At 52.0% G+C, this 24250-nt stretch overlaps 1 protein-coding gene across 4 annotated transcripts; it reads right to left on the reverse strand.

The window, feature by feature from the left end:
- Positions 1–23757, reverse strand: KANK4 (KN motif and ankyrin repeat domains 4). 4 transcript variants are annotated; one of them, XM_053985340.1, is made up of 10 exons: positions 23702–23757; positions 12697–12775; positions 9592–11376; positions 8531–8642; positions 7032–7250; positions 6435–6522; positions 5854–6073; positions 4361–4503; positions 2346–2546; positions 1–1392 (listed from the first exon to the last, which is right to left on the reverse strand). In XM_053985340.1, exons 2-10 carry the CDS (start codon positions 12710–12712, stop codon positions 1303–1305), a joined length of 2874 nt encoding a protein of 957 aa, XP_053841315.1. In that variant the 5' UTR covers positions 12713–12775; positions 23702–23757; the 3' UTR covers positions 1–1302. The 4 variants fall into 4 exon arrangements, with proteins under 4 accessions (XP_053841315.1, XP_053841317.1, XP_053841314.1 ...); XM_053985342.1 differs by lacking the exon at positions 23702–23757 and adding an exon at positions 15680–15802 and having other exon boundaries at positions 5854–6070; XM_053985339.1 differs by lacking the exon at positions 23702–23757 and adding an exon at positions 15680–15802.
- Between the last annotated feature and the right edge of the window lie 493 nt (positions 23758–24250).

Raw genomic sequence — 24250 nt, forward strand, 5'->3', positions numbered from 1 at the left:
AAAGGTTTAATGTATTTTATTTGTACATAAAGGAGGCATTTTGGGTTATAGATTAAAAAAAAAAATAAAGGCAGATAGAAGTTTGAGATAGTGAATGCTCTGGACTGAAAATGTGAAGAAAGGAAAGAAAATTGAGCAGATGGCAGATTTTCCATGGAAAACAGAGGTCAGGGCTGTTCTCCCCTCCCTGCAAGGATGGGGGCACAAGGCAGCTCAAGAGACATTTTGTCAGGATGTGAACTGACTGAACAACAATCAGAGTAGTCCAGAATTTACTTCTGCTTACAAAAAAAGGAGTAATTAGCTAATCAGGGAGATCTGGGTTTGTTCCACCAAAGCCAAGGGAGAGCACCCACTGGGTCCTGATGCAGCAGAACAAGGATGCTTGGCAAAGTGGGACCTGAGCCCTGCCTCCCTCTCTGTCAGAAGCAGAGGGATTGAAGAAAAAACCCTGACTTGAGGTGATTCTGGGGGAGACCCAATTCCAGCACCTAAATCACAGCTTGGCTTTACAGGAGGAGTTTGGGAATATTAAAATTGAGCAGAGGCAATGCAAGGAGCAAACGCTGCTCCAAAAGGCATCTGCCAGCAAAGCCACTCCACGGAGCTCTTGGACAACATTACCACACCCTGGGATGGGAATCTGCTGGGATCTTCCAGTGTTTGGAATGCCCTGCCCCACCCCACCATGATGCAGAGCCTGTCAATGGGCTGCACTTCCCCGTTAGCTCAAACTTAATTAGGGAAAAATAACAGCCATATGGTAATTCCAAATCCAGGCAAAACAATGTCTGCGTGTTTGGGTCTGGCATACTCAAATATTTTCCTAGAGCATTAATTTTTAATTCTTACATCAGACCCGCATAAGCAAACATAAATAGGATTTTATGCTTTCCATAATCCATCCAGCTTGTGTTTGTTGTTACATACACTGAGTAATCACTGCCTGCCGCTACTTAGAGAAGAGCTGATAATAAATATTAGGACACAAACTTACAAGTTAAATGAGATACAGTTAAGCAGTCGACTAAAAGGACACCCATAACCTCAGGTTACAAAAGACTAAGTATTGCTGCTCTAATGTGCTTTTCTCATTCGTTTTGGGTGCTCACCTGCCAAATCTCCCCAGGGAGGAGCGGACAGGAGAGTCTGGAGTTGTTTGTGGCACCGGGCACAGACCAGGGCTGTGAGTGGGATGAATGAGGAGAATGAGGCACAGGGAGCATTATTCAGATGGTGCAGGGAGGTTCCTGCCCTGTGACCTCCGGGACGAGTGGTGGCTCCCAGCTCCCCGTGCCGGGCTCACACCGGGAGGGACGGGCTGAGCTCGATGTGGGCTCGCAGGAGCGCGGCGACGTCCCCGTGGGCCAGCGACAGCGCCGAGTTCCCGCCCTGCAGGACACAGAGGTGAGACAGCACGGCCAGAATGAATCCCTGCTCCATCCCCAAACCTTCCCTCCCTCCAATCCTCCCTGCCTTGCAGTGAGTCACCATCCCAAACCCCCCCCTTTGGGCCTCAGCCACACCAAACGCAGCCCAGCTGTGCCTCTGCCCGGCCCCGGTGCCCTCCTGCATGTCTCAGATAAAACTGTAGTTTAATTAGAAAACAGTTCCATAATTCCAAACGCAGCCCTGTGGCCCAGCAGGAGGAATTTCCACCCATCTCCATCCCAAACATCCCCATGGAGAGGCTCCGTTCTCAGGGAGGAGTTGATTGTTGATAAGTCCTTGGAGCTGAAGCTCTGCTGATTGCACATGCCCAGGATTTCATCTGGGTATTTTTAGGGTTACACCAATGCTCCTGCTCAGCCTGTGGCTGTCACAGCCACCCCATCCATGGCACAGCAGCACCAAAACCGGGGTACCCTCCTAAAAGCGATGCCCTGATCAGAAAACGGACTGAAATCTCACTTCTTCACTTCAAACCCACCCCTGGGGGATTGCTGCCTGGAACACGAGATGCTGGTCTTGAGCCAGGTCTCCTGGACAGACCTCAGCCCTATCCTTGTACTTTGGATGGATCTTGGGCTCCTGTTTTTCCCCTGGATGGACCTTGCCTCCACCTTTGCCTCCTGGATGGGACCCTTGCAGGCTGTTGGTCCTCAGCCCCAGCTCTGTCCCACCTCCTGACTGAGCTCCCTGGGAGGACCCTGGGCCTCCTTCAGCGTTTGTCACGTCTGGGACTGTCCGCGTCCCCCTGCTCCCTGTGCAGCCATCCCTCATGGGACCAGGGCCCCTTGGCAGGAGCCACTGCCACCCCCTGCCCAAGAGAAGCCCCGGCTGAGCAGAGCGGCCGCTCCTGAGCCTTCCCCCCTGCCCCTGGCGCAGGGCTTGCGGAGCCTCACCTTGTCGGTCAGCGTGACCAGGCAGCCGGGCTGGGCCAGCAGCAGCCGGACGATGTCGGCGTTGCCCTGGCGACAGGCCACCATCAGCGCCGTGGTGCCCTCCTCGTCCTGCAGGTTGACGTCGGCCTGGCAGGCCAGCAGGGCCCGCACCATGTCGTCCCTGTCGTGGCTCACCCCCAGCATCAGCGCGGTCTGGCCGCCCTGCAGGGCCACGGCGACAGGCTGAGCACCCCCTGGCCACCTCCTCACGCAGCCCTGCCCGCTCAGACTGTCAGGGCTGGTGGCAATAATTATACTAATACTAATACTGGTAATAATAATAATAATAATAATAATAATAACTATTATTATATAATAGTAATTATTATTATTATTATTGTTATTATTATTGTTATTATTTAATTATTATTATTATTTAATTAATATATATAATATATAATATATAATATTATATATAATACTAGTTATATTATTATTATATTATATATATAATTATTATATATAATATAGAATATTATATATTATATATAATATTAGTTATAATATAATTACATTATAATATAATTATAATATAATATTATATAATAATATTATATTATAATTTATTATTATTATATATAATTATTATATATAATATAGAATATTATATATTATATATAATATTAGTTATAATATAATTATATTATAATATATTATTATTATTACTATTATTATTACTATTGTTATTGTTATTATTACTACTATTGTATTGTTGTATTATTATTGTTGTTGTTATATTATCATATTATATATTATTTATATAATATATATTACTATAATAATATTATCATCATTATCATTATTATTATATTAAGTAGCATTATATAATAATATTTATAATAATAGTATAACAACAATAATAATTAATCTATAATTACATATATAATAATTATAATAATATTATTATTACGTATATTATATATTATATATATAATTATTCTATATTATATATAATAAATTTAGCTACAATAATTATATATACTATAATATATATAATATATTATATATAATTATAGTTATAATTAATACTTGTATAGTATAATATAATATAATATAATATAATATAATATAATATAATATAATATATGTAATATGTCTATTAGATAATATATCTATTAGATAATATATTATTAGATAATTTTAATAATATAATAACATTTATTATTGTCTATATAATTATCATTAATACAAAATAATAATTATAATAATGATAATTATGATTATAATAATAATGGTTATTGTTGTTGTTGCATGTATAGAATAATTGAATAATTTAGACTGGCAAAGCTCTCTAAGGTCACCGAGTCCAACCATTATCCCAGCACTGCCAAGCCCACCACTGATCCACATCCCATAACCACGTATCACAACAACATGGCATATTAGAATTCCATGGCACATACATGATAATAAATCATATTAATATTGCATGTTATTATCAAATCACTCTGGGGCTCCTCAGCAGGTGTTGGAGAGACCCCTGTTCACCCGTGGAAGGTCCTTGCAGCAGCCTGGCCAAACTGCCCAGCTGCCCCCAAATGTGGGTTCCCCAAATCCTCCTTATTCAGATCTGGACCAGCTTTTACAGCAGTTTGGGAGCAGAGATGGGTGAGGGCATTCTCATCCCTAAACCAAAACGTGTGTCTCCGATGAAGCTCACCAGCAAACCTGGGGCTCCCACACCCTGGGGTTCACCCCTCGCTGCTCCTCCCCGGCGCCACTTCTGATTTTTGCCTCAGAAAAACTTGTTTGCAAAATTTTCAGCCTTTTTTTTTAGTTTCTCCATTTGCCCCAGCTGTCACACACCCCTTCCCAGGGAGCTGCTGGGTGGCCAGGCTGCAACTCAGCCGAGGTTTCTTCTGGAACTTCTGGGAAGCAGCAACTCCCACCCCACACCTGCTGCCGAGCCTCAGCCTGGCGCTGCCACGGAAGGTAAGGAACCCAGATTACACCCCCAGCTGTTCCCTGCCACACACCTGGGCAGCTCTCAGGTTGACATCCCCCTCCTTCAGCAGCCTCATCACCACCTCCATGTCCTGGCGGGTTTCGGGGGCCGCCAGCGGCGTGAGCATCACGGCCGTGTAGCCAGCACGGTTCTGCAGGTCCAGACAGCACATGCCTGCAGGGGATGGATCCAGCCCGTGGTGGATCACCCAGAGGGAACAGAAAGGAAAGAGGGAGTCATACAACGTGTGGCATCTTATATTCCCAGGAAAAGGAGTTATTCCATAATGATACAGGGCGGGGATTTATCTGTTTTGAATATCCAGGCTCGTGAGCAGGCCCCTGGAGCTACAGTTAATTACAACTGTTGAGGTCAACTCAATTAACTTTGAAGACCACAACAAGTAGAAATTAAAGGGGGATAATTAATGCCTCAAGCACATGCTGGTTGGAGCTGTGGGCTGTTTGCTTTGGCTCCCGTGGCAAGGGAGCAGCAGAGAGACGCCCATCACCCAACGGGCTTGGAAAACATCCTGGCCTCGTTTCACTCATTTTTCACTTCAAAGAGCCCATTTCCAGCTCCTCCACGAGGAATGAGCCGTGTCTGAGGGTGAGGGCTGGAGTCCAGCCTCGCCCTGAGGAACCAGCTGCCTCAAACCCTTCCCTCCCTGTGCCTCTGCGGCAACAATCGGGTTATAGATGTGTATGATAATCTGCCATTTCCCAAACATTTCATGGATTGTCCAGCCCATGAAAAAAGGCCAAAGGGCCTCTATTCTCTTGGAGCACGAGCACATTTTTGCCCTGTAACAGGCTCAGCTGAGATTTTTGTTCTTTCATTGCAACACAAGCTGCAAGTTCAATAGTTTAACATGGGAGTTTTTTTGCAGTGCTGGGAGGTTTCTTATGCTCCCAGGGGTCTGATCCTCCTGCCCCAAGCCATGATGTGGCTTTGACTGCTGCAAGAAGCTGAGGAGCCACCCCATCCCACCTGGACTGGGGCCATGAGGGACATCCCTTTGGATACAGCAACCCTGAGCCATCCCCAAAGCCCGGCTGCAAAGCCCTCAAGATGTGTGAGGGCACTAACGAACCTTCATGTCCCTGAGGAGCCTCAGCTGAGACCCCCAACTACATCCACGGGCCCAGAGCTGAGCTATGGGGGAGGATGCTGGTCTTGAGGTCAGCCAGGTCTCCTGGATGGACCTCAACCCTATCCTTGAATTTTGGATGGATCTTGGGCCTCTGGTTTTCCCCTGGATGGACCTTGCCTCCACGTTTGTCTCCTGGATGGGGCCCTTGCAGGTAGGTGGCTGTTGGTCCTCAGCCCCAGCTCTGTCCCACCTCCTGACTGAGCTCCCTGGGAGGACCCTGGGCCTCCTTCCAGCGTTTGTCACCTCTGGGACTGTCCACATCCCCCTGCTCCCTGTGCAGCCATCCCTCATGGGACCAGGGCCCCTTGGCAGGAGCCACTGCCACCCCCTGCCCAAGAGAAGCCCCGGCTGAGCAGAGCGGCCGTTCCTACCCGTGTCCAGCAGGAGCTTTGCAACCTGGAAGTTGGAGTGGGACACGCTGTAGTGGAGAGCCGTGTTGCCATTCCTGTCGGGCAGGTTCACCACGGTCTCCAGGAGCTGGGGCTGGATGTCCCTCAGCGCCTCCAGGTACGCAGCCACCACCTCCGGCCTGGAAGACTTGTGGCTGGACACCTGGAACCACTCCTGGGAGATGGAGCCGAGGGCGTGCTGCTGCGAACACCAAGGTGTCACCGTGAGTGTCCCTGCCCCAGCTCCTGGCCCCGCGTGCTCTGGCACCGCCCAGCCAGCGCTCAGCTTGTGGGTTTGTGATTGCTGCTACAGCTTGAGGGGGAAAGGAATTTCCTGTGGTAACTTGGATGAGTAACCAGACAAAGCCTTCATCTTTCTTTCCCCCCCCCCGCCTTCCTTTCTTCTTGGCTGCTGTAAAACTGACTCAGATGTCACCTCACCCCCCTCTCCTCACGAAGCTGTCCAGAGCACAGCCTGCAATGTGCCACAAGGATAATCTCATCCATTAAAGTGAACAGAGAGCATGAACCGTGTCTGAAACGGGACTGGGAAATATCTGTACCAGATGCTTGTTGCTTCTGCTCCTGATTTCTGGGAGGTGTTCACTGAGGAGCTGGCAGGCAGCAAGGAAATCTTCGGAGGGTTTGCATCTAAAGGGAAAAGACTTTTGTAAATCCACCATGGGACAGGACTTGCAGGAACCAAGTAGGAGAACACAGGCAGATTAGGCTGGAATATGTTCAACACATTTAAGTGTTTAAATTATTGGACACAAGTTGTCCCATTGACTTGATACACATTTTAGGTACAAAGCTAAGCACTTAAGCAGGGCTTTAAGCCCAGAGTCACAGATTTGTGCGGTCAACTTCATCTATCACAAAAATCCTTAAGTTTGGGGGGAAAAAAAAATCTTATTCCTGAACCTGCAAAGAACTTCACCAAAAAACTTTCCATGAGAGGGGAGAAATGAGCTAACTCACCAGACATGACTCAGTGTCGAGTGTCGGGCCTGAATCAATCCCCATTAGGTTCTGTAGTAACTCAGAAAATATTTAGCCCTTTAAAGCCTTTTCCCTTGCCTGCAGAGGTCACCACTGCTGTTCCACCAGAAGTCCCAACCCAGCCCTGCAGCGCGGTCACCACCCGGTGTCCTGGTTACCTGTGAGCCTCGTGCTGAGAGCAGGGTGCTGCTTCTGCTGATGCCTCCTGCTCATCATCCTCCTCCTCGCACTTCTCCCCTGAGGAAGCCTCTCTGCTTTCCCTTCCAGGCTGCTCGGGCTCCACGTCCCCGGCTCTGCCCTCGGCCTCGGTCTCGGTGTCGCCGTCGGACGCGCTGTCCTCGCAGCTGGTGTCTTCTTCGCTTGACGTCGTCTCGTAGCTATTTGAGGACACCACAGGTTACTCCCTCCTTCCCCAGCCGCAGCCACGGGGCCTGACCAGGGCTCATTGACCCCAATGGGCCTGGGGTGAAGCCCAGGGTGACAAGCAGCGAGTTAAAAGGTCTGAGCCGCAGCCGAAGTCGGGGTTAGTCTTTGTTTGGCTCCTTAAGCAGCAGGAGTGTGACAGAAGCAGTTAATGAGCAGCAGGCAAGGTTACTTCAGGGTTTGGAGGGATGTCCATCACACACAGCCCGGGCAGGGGCTGAGAGCTGCCTCCCTGCTGGGAGCTGCTGGCACAGTGGCAGGGTGACAGCAGCACGGCCCCTGTGGCAAGGAGGGACTGGCGGCATCAGCAGCCTCGAGGAGCACAAGACAAAAGCTGTGTTTGCACAGCTTTTGGGCTGGAGTCTTTTGGGCTGAAGTCTTTTGGGCTGCATCCACCAGCAGCCCTGACAGAGATCTCTCCTCTGGTTGTCTAAAAGCATTAATATTAATAATGTCTTCCACAAAACAGAATGTTCACTCTGACGGACCCCAGAACTTTCCTCAAGGCAACCAAGACTCCTCCAGTCCCTACAAGTTGTACCCACTTGGCAGAACCCAGCAGCTGGGAAGTCAGAGGAGCAGGGTGTGAGCAGAAAGCAGCACCCAGACTGGCACACACAGCTGTCTGCCAGCCCAGGGACAGTGACATGTGTCCTGCACTCTTCATGCCACCTCAGCACGAGGTGCTGCCTCTGCTTAGCTCACAGGCCAAGGAGTGTTGGATATTGGACACACCTGGAATGGGGAACACAACCTGAAGTCTCCTTCACCCCAAGGTAATTCCTTATTTACACCAAAAGCCTTTTCCCAGGCCCTGAACCAAGTGCTGTTGGCTTTGCTGGAGCATGGGGGCAGGTTAGTGGCAGCGTGCCTACCCAGGCAGTGCTGGCCTCCCCCAAAGCCCACCAAGGTCAGTGGGAATCTTCCCAGGGAATCTTCCCATGGAATATTCCCACCTTCCCCAGCTGGGTTTTGGATGAAGCCCCAGGAGAAGGGTGTGCAGAGAGTGTCAGTCCCCAGCATGTCCCTGCTGCTCTGAACACTCCACCACCCTTCCTCAACGGGGTTACTCACGGGTTATCAGTGCTGGATTAAAGAAGGGAGAAAAGAGGCTCTATTTCAACTGGCCTTTTAATCAGGAGGGGAAGAGAGGGGGAGAAGGAATGACTTCTCCAGCGATACAGAGGACATTCCACATTAAAAGGCAGTTTTTATCTTCTGAACGGATGCTTACCCACCATTTACCCCAACAAACTGGAGATTCTTTTTGGTCCCATTGCCTCCTGCATGGAAACCATAACCTTTCTTTTTCATGATGGATTTAAGACTTGTGGTTGGAGAGTTTTCTACCAAAATACAAAATAATAGATTAATTAAGCAGATGCGCCATAATTAGCAATAATTATTCCCAACCTCTAGCAACAAGCTACAAATCATAACAGTAAGCATCTTACTTCATCTTATGAGAGTCTTTTGATATCTTGCAAAACTACAGATGCAGCTGGCCACAACCTGAACCTGCCCTGCCACCTTTAATACAGGTCTCAAACATCTCCAGGGTGACTGGGAATATAAAGGAAGTGACTGGGAATTATGTATTTGTCCTATGAATGTAAGTAGATTTTACTTTTGTAATACTGTTTTGGTTTTGGGGGTTTTCCCCCCCAGTAGTAATGCATTGGAAGATTCTTATATAAATCTGCTATAATACTACATGGATGAGTTTTTCCACTGGACTTTGAATAGTGTCTATATATTAAGGAATAAGTCACTCATCTATTTGCAAGTCCCTTCCCTCCCTCCCCCAGAGAATAGGCATTGGATTCCCATCTTCATATAAGCTAAAATTATTTTAGATGAAGGTCTGTGAGTGGGGACAGGTCTTTTCCCAGCCTGGTTGCTGGTAGCTTGACTGGTTTGGGTTCTGGAGAACTCCACACTGATTTACCCCAGATGAGCACCAGCCTCATATTCTTGCAAACTGAGATGTCCAATCTGAATAAAAAGAATGTTTATTTGATGGAAGCAGCCACCAGTGTGGCAGCTTGTGGAAGCTGATCCTGCATATAAATGAGCCACTGCTTTATGAGCTCCTACATCATTTTGTTTGCTTTTTACCATGTCAGATCCATAACTTGTGATGTGCACAGATTTGCCTTTCTCATCATGCTTTGTCGAGACTATTCCTGATCTGACTGACAACAACTATTCCACCACATCCCCCCTGCTCCACGCTGGAATAAATGGGAAAAGATTTGGCCCGGACACATGGAAGCCTGTGCCAATATTATTTACCCAACTGTTGATAGTGCGTGTTGGAATTCTCCTTATCCACGGGCCCTTGCGAGGAGTAGGCAGAGAGCAGGGAGTTTAGGGAATTAACTAATTGGTTCTGGATGGAGCTGAGCTTGGAGGCCGGCTGCTTGATAGCGCTGGCCAGCTCGGGGTACCCGTGCTCCAAGCACAGCCACTGCTCCTGCAGGAGCTCCTGGATCTTTTTTACATATTGGCCAATGGGGTCAACAGCCGGGAGGTCCTCGTGGCCGGGGGCACCTTCCTCTTGCAGCCCTTCCCGAGGTTGATCTTCTCCAAAGCCTGCCGTGCTTTCGGCTGCATTTGGGCCAAGGGAGTTCTGGTGGTTCTGGTTGTCGTCGCCGGGCTGCTCGTGGATCTGCAGCTGGGTGAAGCACGGAGCGGGAAGTCCAGCCTCCACGCTGGCCTCACCAGAACGTCCCTCTGCTCCAGCAGCCGCCAGTCCCTGCTCTCTGCACAGCTCCACGGCCCGTGCGCTGATGTTCTCTGCCCTGTGGGCGCCGCAGCCGATGGATCTGGTGGAGAGTGGGATATTGACGTTGATGCCTTTGTCCTGGGCCTGCCTGAGCCCCGTCACCTGGGAGAGCTCGGTGTTCACCGCAGCATCGAGGCGCCTCCGCTGCTCTGCCTCTTTGGCCTTCTCCTGCCACAGCTGCTCTTCCAGCTGAGCTTTGGAGCTGGCCAGCAGCTTAATGCTTTTCTCCTTCTCCTGGATCTCATGATCCTGCTGCTCCAGCACTGCCCTGACCTGCTCGAGCTCCTCTTTCTTCTTGGCCAGCTGCTCCTCCAGGTCAGCGATCTGCTGCTTCAGCGCCGTGACGCCACCAGGCTCTCCCTGGTCAGGGGCCTGGGGAACGCCGCTCTCCTTGTCCCCTCCAGCCTGGACACGCCTCTCCTCACCTTCCTTCAGCACATTCGCATCCATCTCGCTCACACTTAGCCCCCTTTCCGCAGGGTTCATGTTCTCCTCCGCCAGCCGGAGGGCAGCCGGTGCCGCTGCTTCACCCCTGGCCACGTCGGAGCCATCGGCGGCATCGCCCTCCTCGCCCCCGCTCTCCATCACCACCTGCAGCTGCTGGTTCTGCCAGGGGGGCTGCACGGGGCCCAGCCCCGGCAGAACCCCGCCGGGATGCCCTCCGGAGCCGTCCCGCTCCGAGCCCATCTCCCGCGGCGGGGTTAAGGCGCCGCTGTCCGAGCTGGGGCGGGAGGCGCTTTCGGAGCCGGCCTGGCCGTGGCAGCGCTGCGGAGGGGTCCGGAGGGGCGAGGGTCCCGCCGGGGGGCTCTGGCCGGGGGGCAGCGCCTCGGGCATGCTGGAGGCTCGCAGCAGCTGCGGCCGCGCCCGCAGCGCATCCTGCGGCCAGCCCGGCTCCGCCTGCCGCCGCGTCTCCGCCAGCAGCGCTCTCCGCCGGTAGCTCGGCTCCTCGGCCGCCGCCTCGGCCGGCAGCAGGGCCCGGGGGGGCTCCTCCCCGAGGGAAGCCTTTCGCTGCGGGAAGGAGCAGGTCGAGGTCCAGCTCTTGCTGGGAGCGGCGGTGGAGCAGCCGCGGGAGCCGTTCTCGGGCAGGCTGAAGTTTCGGGGCAGGGTGCTGAATTTGGGCTGCTTGGCTCTGCGGTGGATGTGGACCCTCCTGATGGTGTTGCCTTTCTCGATGTCGTCCACGTACTTCAGGAAGTCCAGGTCCAAGTGGAAGCCGTAGGGTGTCTCCAGGGAGTAGGGGAGGCTGCGGGGCTGCTCCCTGTCCCCGTCGGGTTTGGGTGGCTGGCCATCCGCTGAAACAACCCCCCAGAAAAAGAAGAAATTATTGAATTTGGGGGGAAAAAAAAATCAGAGCAGGGGGGAGATGTTTTTTCTCTTTTCATCTCAGTTTTGGGCAGGCAGGGGCTGCAGCTCATTATCGTGGAGGCTCGTGGTGAAGCTGTGCAGAGACACAGTGACACGCACCAAGCTCTGATCTGGTTTTCCAGAGGTGCATCAGGTAATTGTTGCACTGAGGAAGCCAAAAATTTCCTGAAATCATGGCTCTAATTGGCAATTAAGCAAACAGCAGGTTTTGCAGGCAGAGCTATGTGTCTGTGTAGGTACAGAGAGCTGCCTGGTACATAATAAATCCAGCTCAATAATAGAATGTGGGATCAATCTATGACAATGACATTTTTCAAGGCTTTTGGTCTGGTTTGAACTTTTCAGTGGCATAAACAGTGCACACCGAGCAGGAAAATCATTGCCTTGCTTCACCTGCAACCACCAGGTCACAAATTATTCCTTGAAAATGACGGATCTGAGCAGAGGCTGCTGCTCAGAGCCGCAGCCATGCAGAACACGCATCCCAAGGTGACCGGCTCAGCTCCCAGCACAGCTCCTAATTGAGGTAAATCACCACTAAATGGGTGTCACTGTGTTTGCCCACCCAGCCAGCACAGGCAAACAACAGCTCTCCACCAGAGTCTCCCACTTTAACACAGCCATCTCCAGCCTGCAAACATTCACAGCCCCCAGATTTCCACCTTGAGGGTTAACAGTTGAATTTCTGCACTTTCCTCTAAGTCCCTGAAATCGCAGAGGTTTGGGCTGCTCTGCACCTCCGAGCAAACAAGTTGGGCTCAGTGAGGAGGAGGCACCGGGGCCCGTGGCTGACCCCTTTGTCTCCACCCTGGTGCAGCAGCTGGAGAGGACCAGGACAATTTGGAACAGGTTTTGGTGCTGCTCATCACAGAGCATCACTGAGATGCTGAGGTGCTGCCTGGGTGGGAAGCAGCACGTGGAAGTCAGAGGAAGGACAGAGGGAAGACACCACTGGGGTCATCCCAGGGCACAGGAGCACAGCTGGAGGGTGGGAGCAGGGATCTGTCACAGAGCATGGGGGGACAAATATGTGCTGATCTAGAGCTGGGACCTGCTTTGCTGTGGTTTTTAAGAAATCTGCATAATAATGAATGATGCATTTTTCACCTCTTGGCCCCACATCTACAGAACAGGTTATTTACAGCATTTCTGGCAAGGAAATTACTCCAGGGCTTGGTTGGGTTGTTTTTTTGTTTGTTTTTTTTTAAGGAATAAATGAACAAAAAAACATCCTGTAGGCTCCATACCTTCTGTCTTCTCCATGGTGGGGTCTAACTGGGCTGTCACTTAAGCATCTTCTGACAAGGGCTGAGGAGTCACTTCACCCTTGAAAAAAGAAATGGATACTTCTAATTTAATAAAATAACACACTCAGCCATGTGAACTTCATCTCTCCTTAAAGCCTTACAAGCCTTCCAAGGCCACCCCCCTCCCACTTCCCATCTTCTGCAGCCCAGTGGTGTCCAAGGGCTTTGAAGCTGCTAAAATCAACAGCTCCTTTTCCAGAGACAACAACTTGTGACACAGCCCAGGGAGCTGGTCCTTGTAAAACATCCCCTGCACTACAGAGGGTTTGACTGCCAGCGAGGACAGACAGACATTTGGGATGGCTTGAGATCGATGGCACAGGGATTCTCCACTGACTCCTGTGAGCTGGAGGTATCCAACATGATAAAAGCTCCCTGACAACAGGGGCATAAACTACACACAGAAATGACTGGTTTGCCTTTTTTTTTTTTTTTTTTTTTTTAATCCATAGCAAGCAAAGATTCAAAATTTATGTTGAATCTCGTTCAAATGACAGCCATTACTTCAGAGCACGTCCCTACTGTTAAAAAGAACCTTCACCAAATTGCACTGAACCACAGACAAATTGCTTTCAGCTCAGGGAACAGCTTCAGGTGGAGATCTACCACAGCCAACACTGAGATCTTCACATCATTTCTGGGCTGTGTTACCCTCCAGCTCCTTCCCATCATGTGGACATGGACGAGACTCTCCTGGAGCATGAGAAATTAAGGCTGGGAACAACCAAGAATGGTCCTGGGTGAAACTTCTCACCTCCATATTCTTTAGAAAGGCACAGGGAGGAGGCAGGGAAGGGTGAAGGAGGTTGAGGCAGTTGGGACATCACAGTAGGAGGCTCCCTGGCTTGTGTCAGAAGGACAACAACGCTCTGAGTGAGAAGGTCTGGTTTTAATTTCTGCTACAGAGGATGACGTGGGAGTTTCCTGAACAGTAGGTTGTTTATGATTGTCCTTACAGTATCTAGTTTGGTTCCTGGCCAGAGACGGCCCCACAGCTGCTTGGAAGTCCATCCCTGCTCCTCCAGTGCATCCCTGAGCTATGCAACATTCCCAGGGCAGGACCGAGCCTGTGCTGAGCCAGCCCCAGCTCACACCCATCTCATGGACCAAAACACTCATTTTGAGCCTGAACTCATTTTCTGCGTGCAGAGCTTTGCCTCAGCGACGGCTTTAGCACTTGACCACAGTTCCAGAGCTCCCCACGAAGGGGCTCCAGCTGACCTTTACCAAAGACCAGCTAAAAAATTAAGTCAAATCCTGCTGTATTGTTACCATAGGACATTGCCACATCCCTGGAAGTGTCCAAGGCCAGCTTGGACAGGGCTCTGAGCAACCTGGGATGGTGGAAGGTTGCATTTCATGGAATGAGATGATCTTCAAGGTCCCTTCCAACCCAAGCCATTCTAACAGTCTATAACAAATACTTAGAAAGATCAAAACCTTTTGAAGAAACAATCAGTTGTCAATCACGTGGGCATGTTTATGGTCAATGTAGAGCCTCGATGGGAAGTCAGGAAGGTCCCAGCCCAAGGAGAACATCAAAGCTCTCCAAAGCTCCAGCAGGGCCACAGAGGGTCACGTTGATGCCCACCCAGCACCTTGTGAGCTCCTGGAAAGCTCCTGAAGTGCTCTCCAGTTAACCACACTCCTTCTACAAAGGACAACTCCTTCTGTCTCCTCCTGCCAGCGAACAGCACGTGCCAAAACAAACACCAACCTCTTTCTCAAATGTTGTTTCTTTCCCTTAATTTTCTGACTGCAGCCAATTCCAGCCTGACCAGCTACACTCCACTCTTCTAGGTCATTTATTCAGAAAGGAGGGGGGAAAGCCAGTGCACAGGATGGTTTTTAATATCTAGATAATTACATTTGGATCATTTATGAGCTGGCCAGGTCCCAACTCTGCAGCCCAAATTGATACTACGACTACTCTCCTTTGACCAATCTGCTTCAAAATCGCCTTGTAAAAGGATGCTGAATGTACCCAACCAGCTTGCTGATGTTCTCCTGTCCCCTCCGGGGCAGCTCAGGCATGGAGAAGATGGCTCAGAGCCAAAAATGTGCCTCTTTGGACCCCACAGCTGCTCTCCCATGCCTGTCCCTAAGAAAAATGAGATTAAAACATGAAGTCATCTGCCAGAAGTAGCAGACCCCTACACGCAGGGTCCAGCCCATAATCTGAGGCAGGGTAACAGTTTTAGGTGCATCTCCATCCTGCTAAAACCTGTTAGCCTGACCCTCTGCCAGGTTCTACATTTGCTGAGTTTTCTCTGTTAAATAAAATTGAAGAACATTTCTTTTTCTCCCCATGCATCACTGATTCTTACCTTTGCTACACAGAGAGGCCATGGGGAGGATTAATCCGGATTGGAATTAGGCTGTTTTTCCCAAGGCAGGAATAAATACATACAGAAATGAAAACGGAGAAGCCAAACAAGTGAGAACGCAACAGCACAGAGCGAAGTGGTTTTATTCCCGGGGGCAGCCCGTTTGCAGGGACAATGTGCTGTCTTTTTAACCAGCCTGGACTCAAGCACTGGCTCTTTACACTCACATTTAACCCCTCTTTCACTCCACCCCACTTGCCAGGCAATGTGAGCAGCTCCCCCATCCACCCCAGCCAGCAGAAAGGAGAGCACTATGACTAAATAAAACATTTAAATAACAAATTAACTCAACCACATACCACAAATACCCACAAAATCCATTCTCCCAGCGCGTCTTGCTAGTAATTTTAACTGGGAAACAGTTAACCCCGAGCCTATGAATAACAAGATAATCCACCAGCACGTTAGCACAGCCTTGTTAGCTGTAACACAACATGATGTGAGCTCTGCCTGTCTGTTCTCCTGCACTGCAGCAGCGGCTCCAGCACTTCGTGGTGAAAGGAAAAACTGGTTAGCAAAGCGTTTTGTCAGGTTACCTGCTCACGCTGGCACCTACAAACCCCCCGGGGAGCAGCAGCTCTTGCCTCCCTCCAAAGCATCTTCTCCCATGCCAGAGCCGGCAGCGAAGGGTTCGGAGCAGCGAACGCGGCGTGGCTGGACCCCAGCCTGTTCCAGCAGTTACAAAGTTGGTCAGCTGAGCTGTGACCTTGCTCAGAAAGCAAATACAAGTTTAAACCGAGAAGCACAAAAGAGGGATTGATTTTCCAACAGAGCAGCCCACGGCTCTCAGATGACCTTTGCGAGGACAGTTCAGTCCCGGTGCATAAAACGAGTTACTTTTCCACGGAATAGTTATTTTTCCCGGAAAACACAGAGCACCAAGCGCTGCCTGGGCTGTCGAGGGGGGTGCTCCCTTATCAGGGCTGATAATTGAAGAGAGAGTCAATAATTAACGGCGTTGCTGCTGTACCTGATGCTGCAGCTGCAGCCCTCCGCATGCTGCACCTCCGGGCTGGAGCATTAGCAATTCCACGAGCGCCTCTCCCGAGGAAACGCAGCCGGCTGCCGCCACTCGCAGGAGGCAGCCTGGGGGAAGCTGCAGAAGGGCTCAGCGTCCCTAAATCCTCCCGGCGGAGCCGCGTTCCCACGTGTGGAGCAGGCACAGCCCCTCGTCCCTGCAGCTCCGGCCCCTCTCGCCGCGTCCATCCATCCGCAGCCCCGGGAGATGCCGGACGGGATGGGCGGCACGGGCAGGGGTGTCCCGGTGTCCCCGGGGGGGACAGTGGCACTCTCCGTATCAAACTCTCCAGCCCTTGGCTCTGGGGTTATCCATCCGAGCTTCCAGCTGGCAGCGGGCAAGGCAGGGGTCAGCTGGCAGAGCAGACACGTGGAACAGGCTGCCCGGAGAAGCTCTGGCTGCCCCTGGATCCCTGGAAGTGGCCACGGCCAGGCTGGAGGGGGCTTGGATCACCCCGGGATAGTGGAAGGTAAACCTGCCCATGGCAAGGGGTGGAACGAGATTTGAGGGCTTTAAGATCCCTCCTAACCCAAACCAGTCGGGGATTCTGTGATTTTGGGCAGGGTACTCGTGGCATGTGGCTCCGTGATGGGCAGAGTGCCCATCCCAAGCCCGTCCTGAGCTCCTGCATTGGCATTCCCCTCGGGCATCCTGGATTGCTGCCCCTCCAGGCTGGCAGCAGGGACAAATCCCTCAGTCTCCACACTGAACTTGCAACAACCTCATGCTTGCAAAGGCCGAGGGATTCAGGGCTGCAAAACTCTTCCAGGGCTGGGAAAGAAAATCCTGGGAAGTGGAGACATCCCCTGGGACCTGGGGACTCTGCTGGGGGCTCTCACCAGGGACTCCCATCACAGAGCAGTGCCAGCACCTTTCCCATGGCTGAGCGAGCAGCACAACCCGAATCTCAAGCTAGGGAGGAAAACCACATCTTGTCGCTGTGTGAGAGCAGAGCTGCTGGCGCTGCTCCAGCCGCCTGCAACCCCCAAACGGGGCTTTAACACATTAACTTTGAAGAAAAGCAGACAAGTTTTGCCTTTGCAGGAAGCAGAGTATCTGGACGCACAGAGAACCAGCAGTGTTTGTCCTTTTGCCAGCCCTCCCCGAGGCACGGATGGGTTAAACTTCCTACCCGAGGGATGAAAAATCATTTCAGCAGCCGGTTAAATGCCGCCTTTCCCAAACACTGCCTGTCCCAAACGCCGCCTTTCCCACGCGGCTCCGTCCCACACCGCGCGGGGCCGCGACTCGGTGTCCATGGCTTTCTGCTTTCACAAGCAATTACTGAGCCTGAGGTTCAAAACCAACTCCAGGGCACGCTGGCTCGTTTTCTGCTGAATTCCTCTGCTTTAGTTACGCTCGTGCGTCTTTTCTGAGCACGTTCTGCTGTTTGTGCTCTTCAGGCAAAGCAGCGCGACGGGAAAAACACACGTATTTCTATATGGTGCTGGTTTTAAAGTCGTTCTGAAAGAATTGTTTGGTTTTCCCACTGGACAGACCTAGCAGGAAGCTTTAATTTGGAGCATTTCCTCATTGCAATTACCCACATACGACCTACAGTTGTTCCCACATTTAATCCCTCTGGAACTGAAGAAGTCTGTGACCCCTTAAATAAGCTTTTAATCGGGAGCTACGGAGGGAAAGGAGTCAAAACACGCAAATTAATTAATTATGGGCTGGTGCTTGATGGATTTACATCCAGCCTCTGATAGCTCTGCCCAAGGGGACTGCTGCAGGGTGGGAAGTGGGGAAGGGGTTCACCAAGATTGTCCCCCAAGCATGAGAACTGAGGTCATGGCCTGAAACTGCTGCTGCTTCACATCAGGCACCGCAGCTGCCGGGGGCGTTCTGCTCTGCCGGCTGCTCCCATGGATGAGAGGAACCAGACGGCTCTGAAGTGGCTCAAGAGCCATCCCATCCACCCCTCCTGGCCACCACTGCTGCCTCCCTGGATGCCGGCAGGGCTGCTGCCTTCCCCTCCCCACAAAGAATCCCCGTGGGATGGCAGGTTTGGGCTTCACCCCCTCTCCTCTCCACCACGGGTCTATTCAGGTTGGAAGGGACAACTGAGATCATCCAGGGCCACCTCCCTGCTCCAGCAGGGCCATCCCAGAGCATCCGACTCAGGAGTGTGTCCAGACAGGTCTGGAATATCCCCAGTGAGGGAGACTCCACAGCCTCTCTGGACAATCTGCCCAGGGAAGAAGTTCTGCCTCACGTTCAGGTGGAAATTCCTGGGCATCAGTTTCTGCCCATTCCTTCTGTCCCATTGCTGGGCACCACTGAGCAGAGCCTGGTCCATCCTTGTCCATCTGACACCTCCCTTTGGATACTTATACCCATGGATGGGGTCCCTTCTCAGTCTTCTCTTCTTGAGACTGACCAGGCCCAACTCTCTGAGCCTTTCCTGGGCACGGAGATGCTCCAGGCCCTTCCTCATCTCCACAGCCTCCACTCCAGGAGCTTCATGTCCCTCTTGTCCTGAGGAGCCCGGAGCTGGACACAGCACTGCAGATGTGCCTCACAGGGCTGAGCAGAGAGGCACGATCACCTCAGGGTGACCCACAGACAGAGCTGGCCCTCGGCACCCAAAGGGTTACACCCAAACCTGCTCCATCCAGGCGGTCTGGATTGCACAACAACCCCGCCTGAGCCATGGCTGCAAATGGACATACCAGGAATAAAAATGGCCTCTCGGGGAATATTTGTTGTAGGGATTTTTCAATTCTGTTTTCACTGCAAAGGAAGAAAAATAAGCCACTTCCAGTCTGCTGGGGACATGCACACGGGTGGGATCTCCGCTGTGATCCGCTGCCCGCTGGCACAGCCACGGGAAGGAGTTTCCCTCCAGGAGGAAAAAAAAAAAAAAAAAAAAAGAGGTTTGAAAACTTTGTGGGATTAAATAAATACCTAGTTAAATAAAAGCAGTTTAAAGTCCTGGTTAGCACTGCAAGGAGCTGTCATGAGGTTTCCCAAAGTGAGAGCAAACAGGGTTGCTGCTGGGTGGGAATCTGAATCCCGGGAGCCCACCAGCCACCTTCCCACCTGTGTCTGGCATCACAAAATCACCACTGCCAGTGGCCCTGTGCCCCACAGCATCCCTTGGAACGGCAGTTTGAGGGGGCAGAAGGCAGCTGAGCAGGCCCAAAATTAAAGTGGGGAGACCAGACAATGCCTGAGCCACTGCTACAAACCCAACAGCACCCAGGAGGAAAAGTTTCCAAGCTGGATCCATCCCAGCCTGCAGCCACACCACACGTGCTGGGCAGGCTTCCCTGAGCTGGTATCACCCACGGCACGTGCTGAGGCAGAGCAGGACTGGATTTAGGATGCAAAACCTGTTACTTACAGGAACTTATGTTACCTGTTACTTCATCCTGGGGCCAGTGGATGGTTTCAGCACATGGCTGATGACAATGGGACCTTTTCACACCCCAAGAAGAAACTCCATCGGCTGCCGCCTGCCCGGAGCATCTCCAGAGCAGAGCTGGGAGCTGGAAGCAATTTGGGAGTGCTGGAGAGGGATGAGCTCTCTCTGCAACCCATCAGCTCGTGGCTGATGATGGAGAGGTCCAGGCTGGCCTCCCACCCCCTCTGCAAAAAAAGCAGCGGAGGAGGAGCGGATGGGGCTGGAGCTGGGGGCTGTGCGCATGGAAAACATCCTGGAGGCGTGTGGGGCCTCCCCGGGGTTTGAAGGAAGCTGAATAATGAACCCAGCACCACTCAATAAAGGAGAGGATCTCTTTCAGCAACCCCTGGGTGTGCAACCCTTGGTACTTAAACAGCCATTTCAGGCCCCTTTCCTTCCCAATGTCTGTACTAAAGCTGTGCGGGTTCTGATTTTATTAAAGCTGCTCGTTGCTGTCTAATAAATGTTATGAGCTTCCTGCCAGCATTTCCATTAGAGACGGGTCAGACCTGGAGGTATCAGATATCCAAACTCTCTCCCTCTTTTCTGGCTTACCAGGAGGGGAAAACGATCACATTCACCCCCTCCTCTGATAACCTCTTTTCTGACTGACCTTCAGCTCATTCCAGCCACAGACTCACAAAAGCCTTGGTCCATTCTCGTGATTTTATCCCGTGCCTTGAAAACTGTGGTGTTTTCCCTAAAGTCTTCTTTCCCAGAGCCAGGTGACCACAAAAAAAAAAAAAAAAAGCACCCAAAGCCCTGAAACAAAAGTGCTCCACAGTCAGAAGGCAGACAAAAATCTGAGGTGCCTCGTTTCTAATGTTTACTCTCTTTGCCTCAATCCCACAAGTTTTGAGGGGAAACAGGGAAGCCCTGCTATGGCTTCTGGTCTCTTCCAAGCTGCTGGTTTCTACCTCCTTGACCTTGGGACAAGTCAAGCTCTGCTGCCACTGATACTGAATAACTCCCACGTGGTCAAAGTGGGAAATTTTAGGTGCTTTTAGGAAAACCCTATTGTCTGCATTTCTCTCCTCCTCCCTGGGCAACCACCGCAATCCCCCATGGAGACATGGAGCCATTTCACATTGATTTCTCACCCAAGCCAACAAGACTCGGATTGATCACACTCCTGACAAGTTTAGAAACCTCCTCACACAGGAACATTTCTTTTTCAGGCCACCTGAAACCACTTTCCTCATTGACTGGGACTGCAGAGAGGGAGGATGTGCCGCCTTCCTCCTCTGCTGGTGATTTCTGTGTGGATAACGGGAGCTGGGAGCCCTGGAGCAGCATTTCCCACCTCTCACCCATTTAGGAAATGGGGATTTTCCTCCAGGTTTTTGACCAAGCCTCAGCCATTTATTGCTGGTGTAGTTTCAGCTTTCTCACTTACACCACATTCAACCCTGATGGGCAGAGGAACCAGCTGAAGAGATGAATTTAAGATATTCTCACTTTGAAGATGGAGACCTCTGTGTCTGGGTAGGTTTTTCACCATATTTCACATTTCTGGCTCCATCAAATTGTCCATCTGGGCAGCGCATTTTCTTAATAATGACACCACCTTCTTTTTCAAGTGCTGTTTAAACCCTGGAACGGGTTCTACCTGAAAGAAGATTTCCACTGAGGTTTAAAATAAACAGGGTTGAAGCAGGAGCTCCATGCAGTCTGTTCCTCCCCACTGCTCTCCCCTGGCATTGTCACTGTGAGGAATTCTGCCCCAAGCCACGGGCTCCTTCACACCCCTGGCGTTGGGGTCAGGGTTTTATTGACCAAAATCTGCATCCCACTGCTCTGGAGCCAGGCAGAGTCACATAACCCCTGTCAAGTGGGGCAACAAATGGAAAATACAATAACTTTCCATATTGACTTTTTTTTTCCCTCATCAATGGGGCCACGCTCATCCCTGTGGCTGTTCCCAAAGCTTCCTTAAAAAGACCCAAGATTTGATGAACTGAGCTGCAACACGCAGTGATGAAAATGCGACTTTAAAAATATTTGGCAGCTGTAAAACCACCAAGGGAGGGACCTGAATTGGCACTGAGCTCGTGAATGAGCCTGTGTTCATCCAGCACCATGTCCCATGATCTCAACACCACTCCTGATTCAAGGAATGCTTTGAGAGCAAACCTCTCCCTCCCAAAAGGTTCCCATGCCAGAGGTTCTTTGATGGGAAGCAATGTCATATTCCTGCTGGGTGGCAAAGAAATATGTGGGAATGGGACAGACCCAGCATTGCATGAGGGGATGATACCCGGGAGATAAAAGCTTCCTCACACAGGATTTCTGGAGAGGAGCAGGATGTGACCATGGTTCTCCTACTCCCAGGAAACTGCACCAGGAGTCTGACAGATCCCACAGCAGCAACAAGCTCCCTGACATCTCATCTTCCAGCTCCAGGGCTGTTTTAATGAATCCATTCACTGATCCCTCCTCAACCACAGATTCCCCAGCCAGGTCCCTGCTCATCAGGCTGACTGTCATTTCAGCAGATACATTTATTTTTTAAACATTACAATCAAAGTGACAAATAACCAATGATTAATGTGAGGTAACAGGTTTCCCCTCCTCCTTTGCCATCTCAGGTATCATTTAAGAGATCAGCTTTTCCCATTTAGCCCATCCAAAATCAAACACAAACCACCTGGAAGACTGCAAAACACGTCCAAAGGCAAATGCTGATTTTTGTCACATTGCTGTGGTTGCTACCCTTGCCCCACATGAGCAATGTTTTTGGGCGTTCACCAATTTCATTTGGGCAACACAGCTGAAATATTTAATATCTGGGGTGGCTCTGGACAAGGGAAGCCCTTCCTGCTGGTGTCACATCGCAGAGCTGTCAGGAAAATGAGATATCCCTGAAGAGCCCAGACCCACTCCCACCACTGCACGGCGAACATCGCACCCAGAGCATCCAGAGCACGACTTCCTCCATCCCGAACTCACGTGAACTTCCAAGCTGACATTATCCAACCCACGCTGTGCCTCCAGCGACCTCCTCGTGGGCCACCCGGCCTCTTCTCCAGCGAGCTCAGCGCTCCCTGTCCCTGATTTCTGCCGGAGCACAGCCCGAGCTCGCAGGCCTGCTGGAGTCCCCAGCTGGCCACTGGGAGCTGAGGAAAGCTGCCCGGGGCACGCCTGGTCCCGGCAGAGTTGGGCTGCTCAGAAATGCCCTGGCAGCGCGCACGGCCGCGGAAAGGCGATGCTGCCTGCGAGGGAGAGGCGCTGCCCGTCCCTCCGCTCCCTCCCTGTCCCTGCGGGACACAGGGAAGCCGAGCACAGCCCCGGCCGGAGCCAGAAATGAGTTACGGTGCCAGGAGCTGCTCCGTCCGGACGGCTGGAACGCCGGCAAGGAAATGGGGAGAGGCTGCGGGCAGCGGGGGGAGACCACGCTCAGCCTGGAGGCTGGGCTGGGGCTTGGCTGAGCCACATCTTCAAGGCTAGGCAGGGTTTTATGGTTCGGCATTGAGGCTAAACACAGCTCTGGGGACTTCCACTGCAATGCCCAGGGCCTGGGGGCCCTTCCCAGCCCTCACACGGTGACCTCTGGGGGTCCCACCGGGGCTCGGAGCTTTCGTGCGCTCTCCCAGCTGCCCAGCCACGCTCAGTGCCCCCATCCCGGAGCCAGGGGTGCTCTGGAACCGCTCCCGTCCCGAGTGAGCCACGGCTGATGCTGGTCCCGGGCAGCCACGCCAGGCGCCAAGAGCCCTGAGCACCCCTGAGCATCCTTGGAGCACCCCCTGAGCATCCTTGGAGCACCCCCTGAGCACCCCCTGAGCATCCTTGGAGCACCCCCTGAGCACCCCCTGAGCATCCTTGGAGCACCCCCTGAGCACCCCCTGAGCATCCTTGGAGCACCCCCTGAGCACTCCCGGAGCACCCTTGGAGCAGACCCAAGAGCACCCTCGGAGCACCCTCCAAAGCGCTCCCACACACTCCCTGAGCACCCCGGGGCATCCCTGAGCGCTTCCAAAACATCCCTCTGAACATCCCGCAGCGCACCCCAGGCGCGAGGCACCCCCGAGCATCCTCCAGCGCTCCCCGCAGTGCCCCCGAGCAGCCCCAGACCCGCTCCCCGAACCAAAGCGCCCCGGGTGCCCGAGCATCCCGCGCCCGGCGCGGCCGTACCTGCCCGGGCAGAGCCAGCGCGGCGATCCCGCTGCCTCCTCCGGGAGGGACCCGAGGCGGACCCGGGGGCGGGGCGGGACCCGGTGCCCTCCCTCGGGCAGCGGGGCCGGGGGCGGCCCGAATGGGCTGCAGGCGGGACAGCGGGAGCCGGGAGGAGCGGCTGCTGTGGGAGGCCGGGACGCTGCTTTTTGGGATGTTGGGGTTTGTTTTTTTTTTTTTAAACTTTCCCTCGTGCCCGCTGAATTCTGTTGAACGCTTTGTTTATACTTTTGTAGCTCATCCTGTTTGCACAGATGCGGATCAAGAGCGGTGGGAAGGAAGGGAAATCTGCGGGGATGGGCTCGGGATGCAGAAGTCGAGCTGTTTTTGCACCAGCTGTTCTCTGGCTCGGCCTTTCAGCCCCGCCCGGTTCACTTCGGGCCCTTCTTCCTCAATGCAATCACATGGAAAAATGCAAAGAAAAGGCAATTTGGGTTTTAGGCTTTGAGCCTCCCCATGTGCCCAATCCCATGTGCTCATCCAGCTGCACCAAGTGGGGACAGGCAGAAA

Source organism: Vidua macroura, chromosome 9 (genome assembly GCF_024509145.1).
Source record: "Vidua macroura isolate BioBank_ID:100142 chromosome 9, ASM2450914v1, whole genome shotgun sequence".
NCBI classification, from domain to species: Eukaryota; Metazoa; Chordata; class Aves; order Passeriformes; family Viduidae; genus Vidua; species Vidua macroura.

What these genes read in the sequence shown, in the direction of transcription:
- KANK4 (XM_053985340.1), bottom strand. An exon ending in TTTGTTGGGGTAAATGGTGG is followed by an intron (nt 7,251 to 8,530) that starts GTAAGCATCCGT and finishes GTCCTCAAATAG; the next exon opens with CTACGAGACGACGTCAAGCG. An exon ending in TCAACCTGAGAGCTGCCCAG is followed by an intron (nt 2,547 to 4,360) that starts GTGTGTGGCAGG and finishes GTGGCCCTGCAG; the next exon opens with GGCGGCCAGACCGCGCTGAT.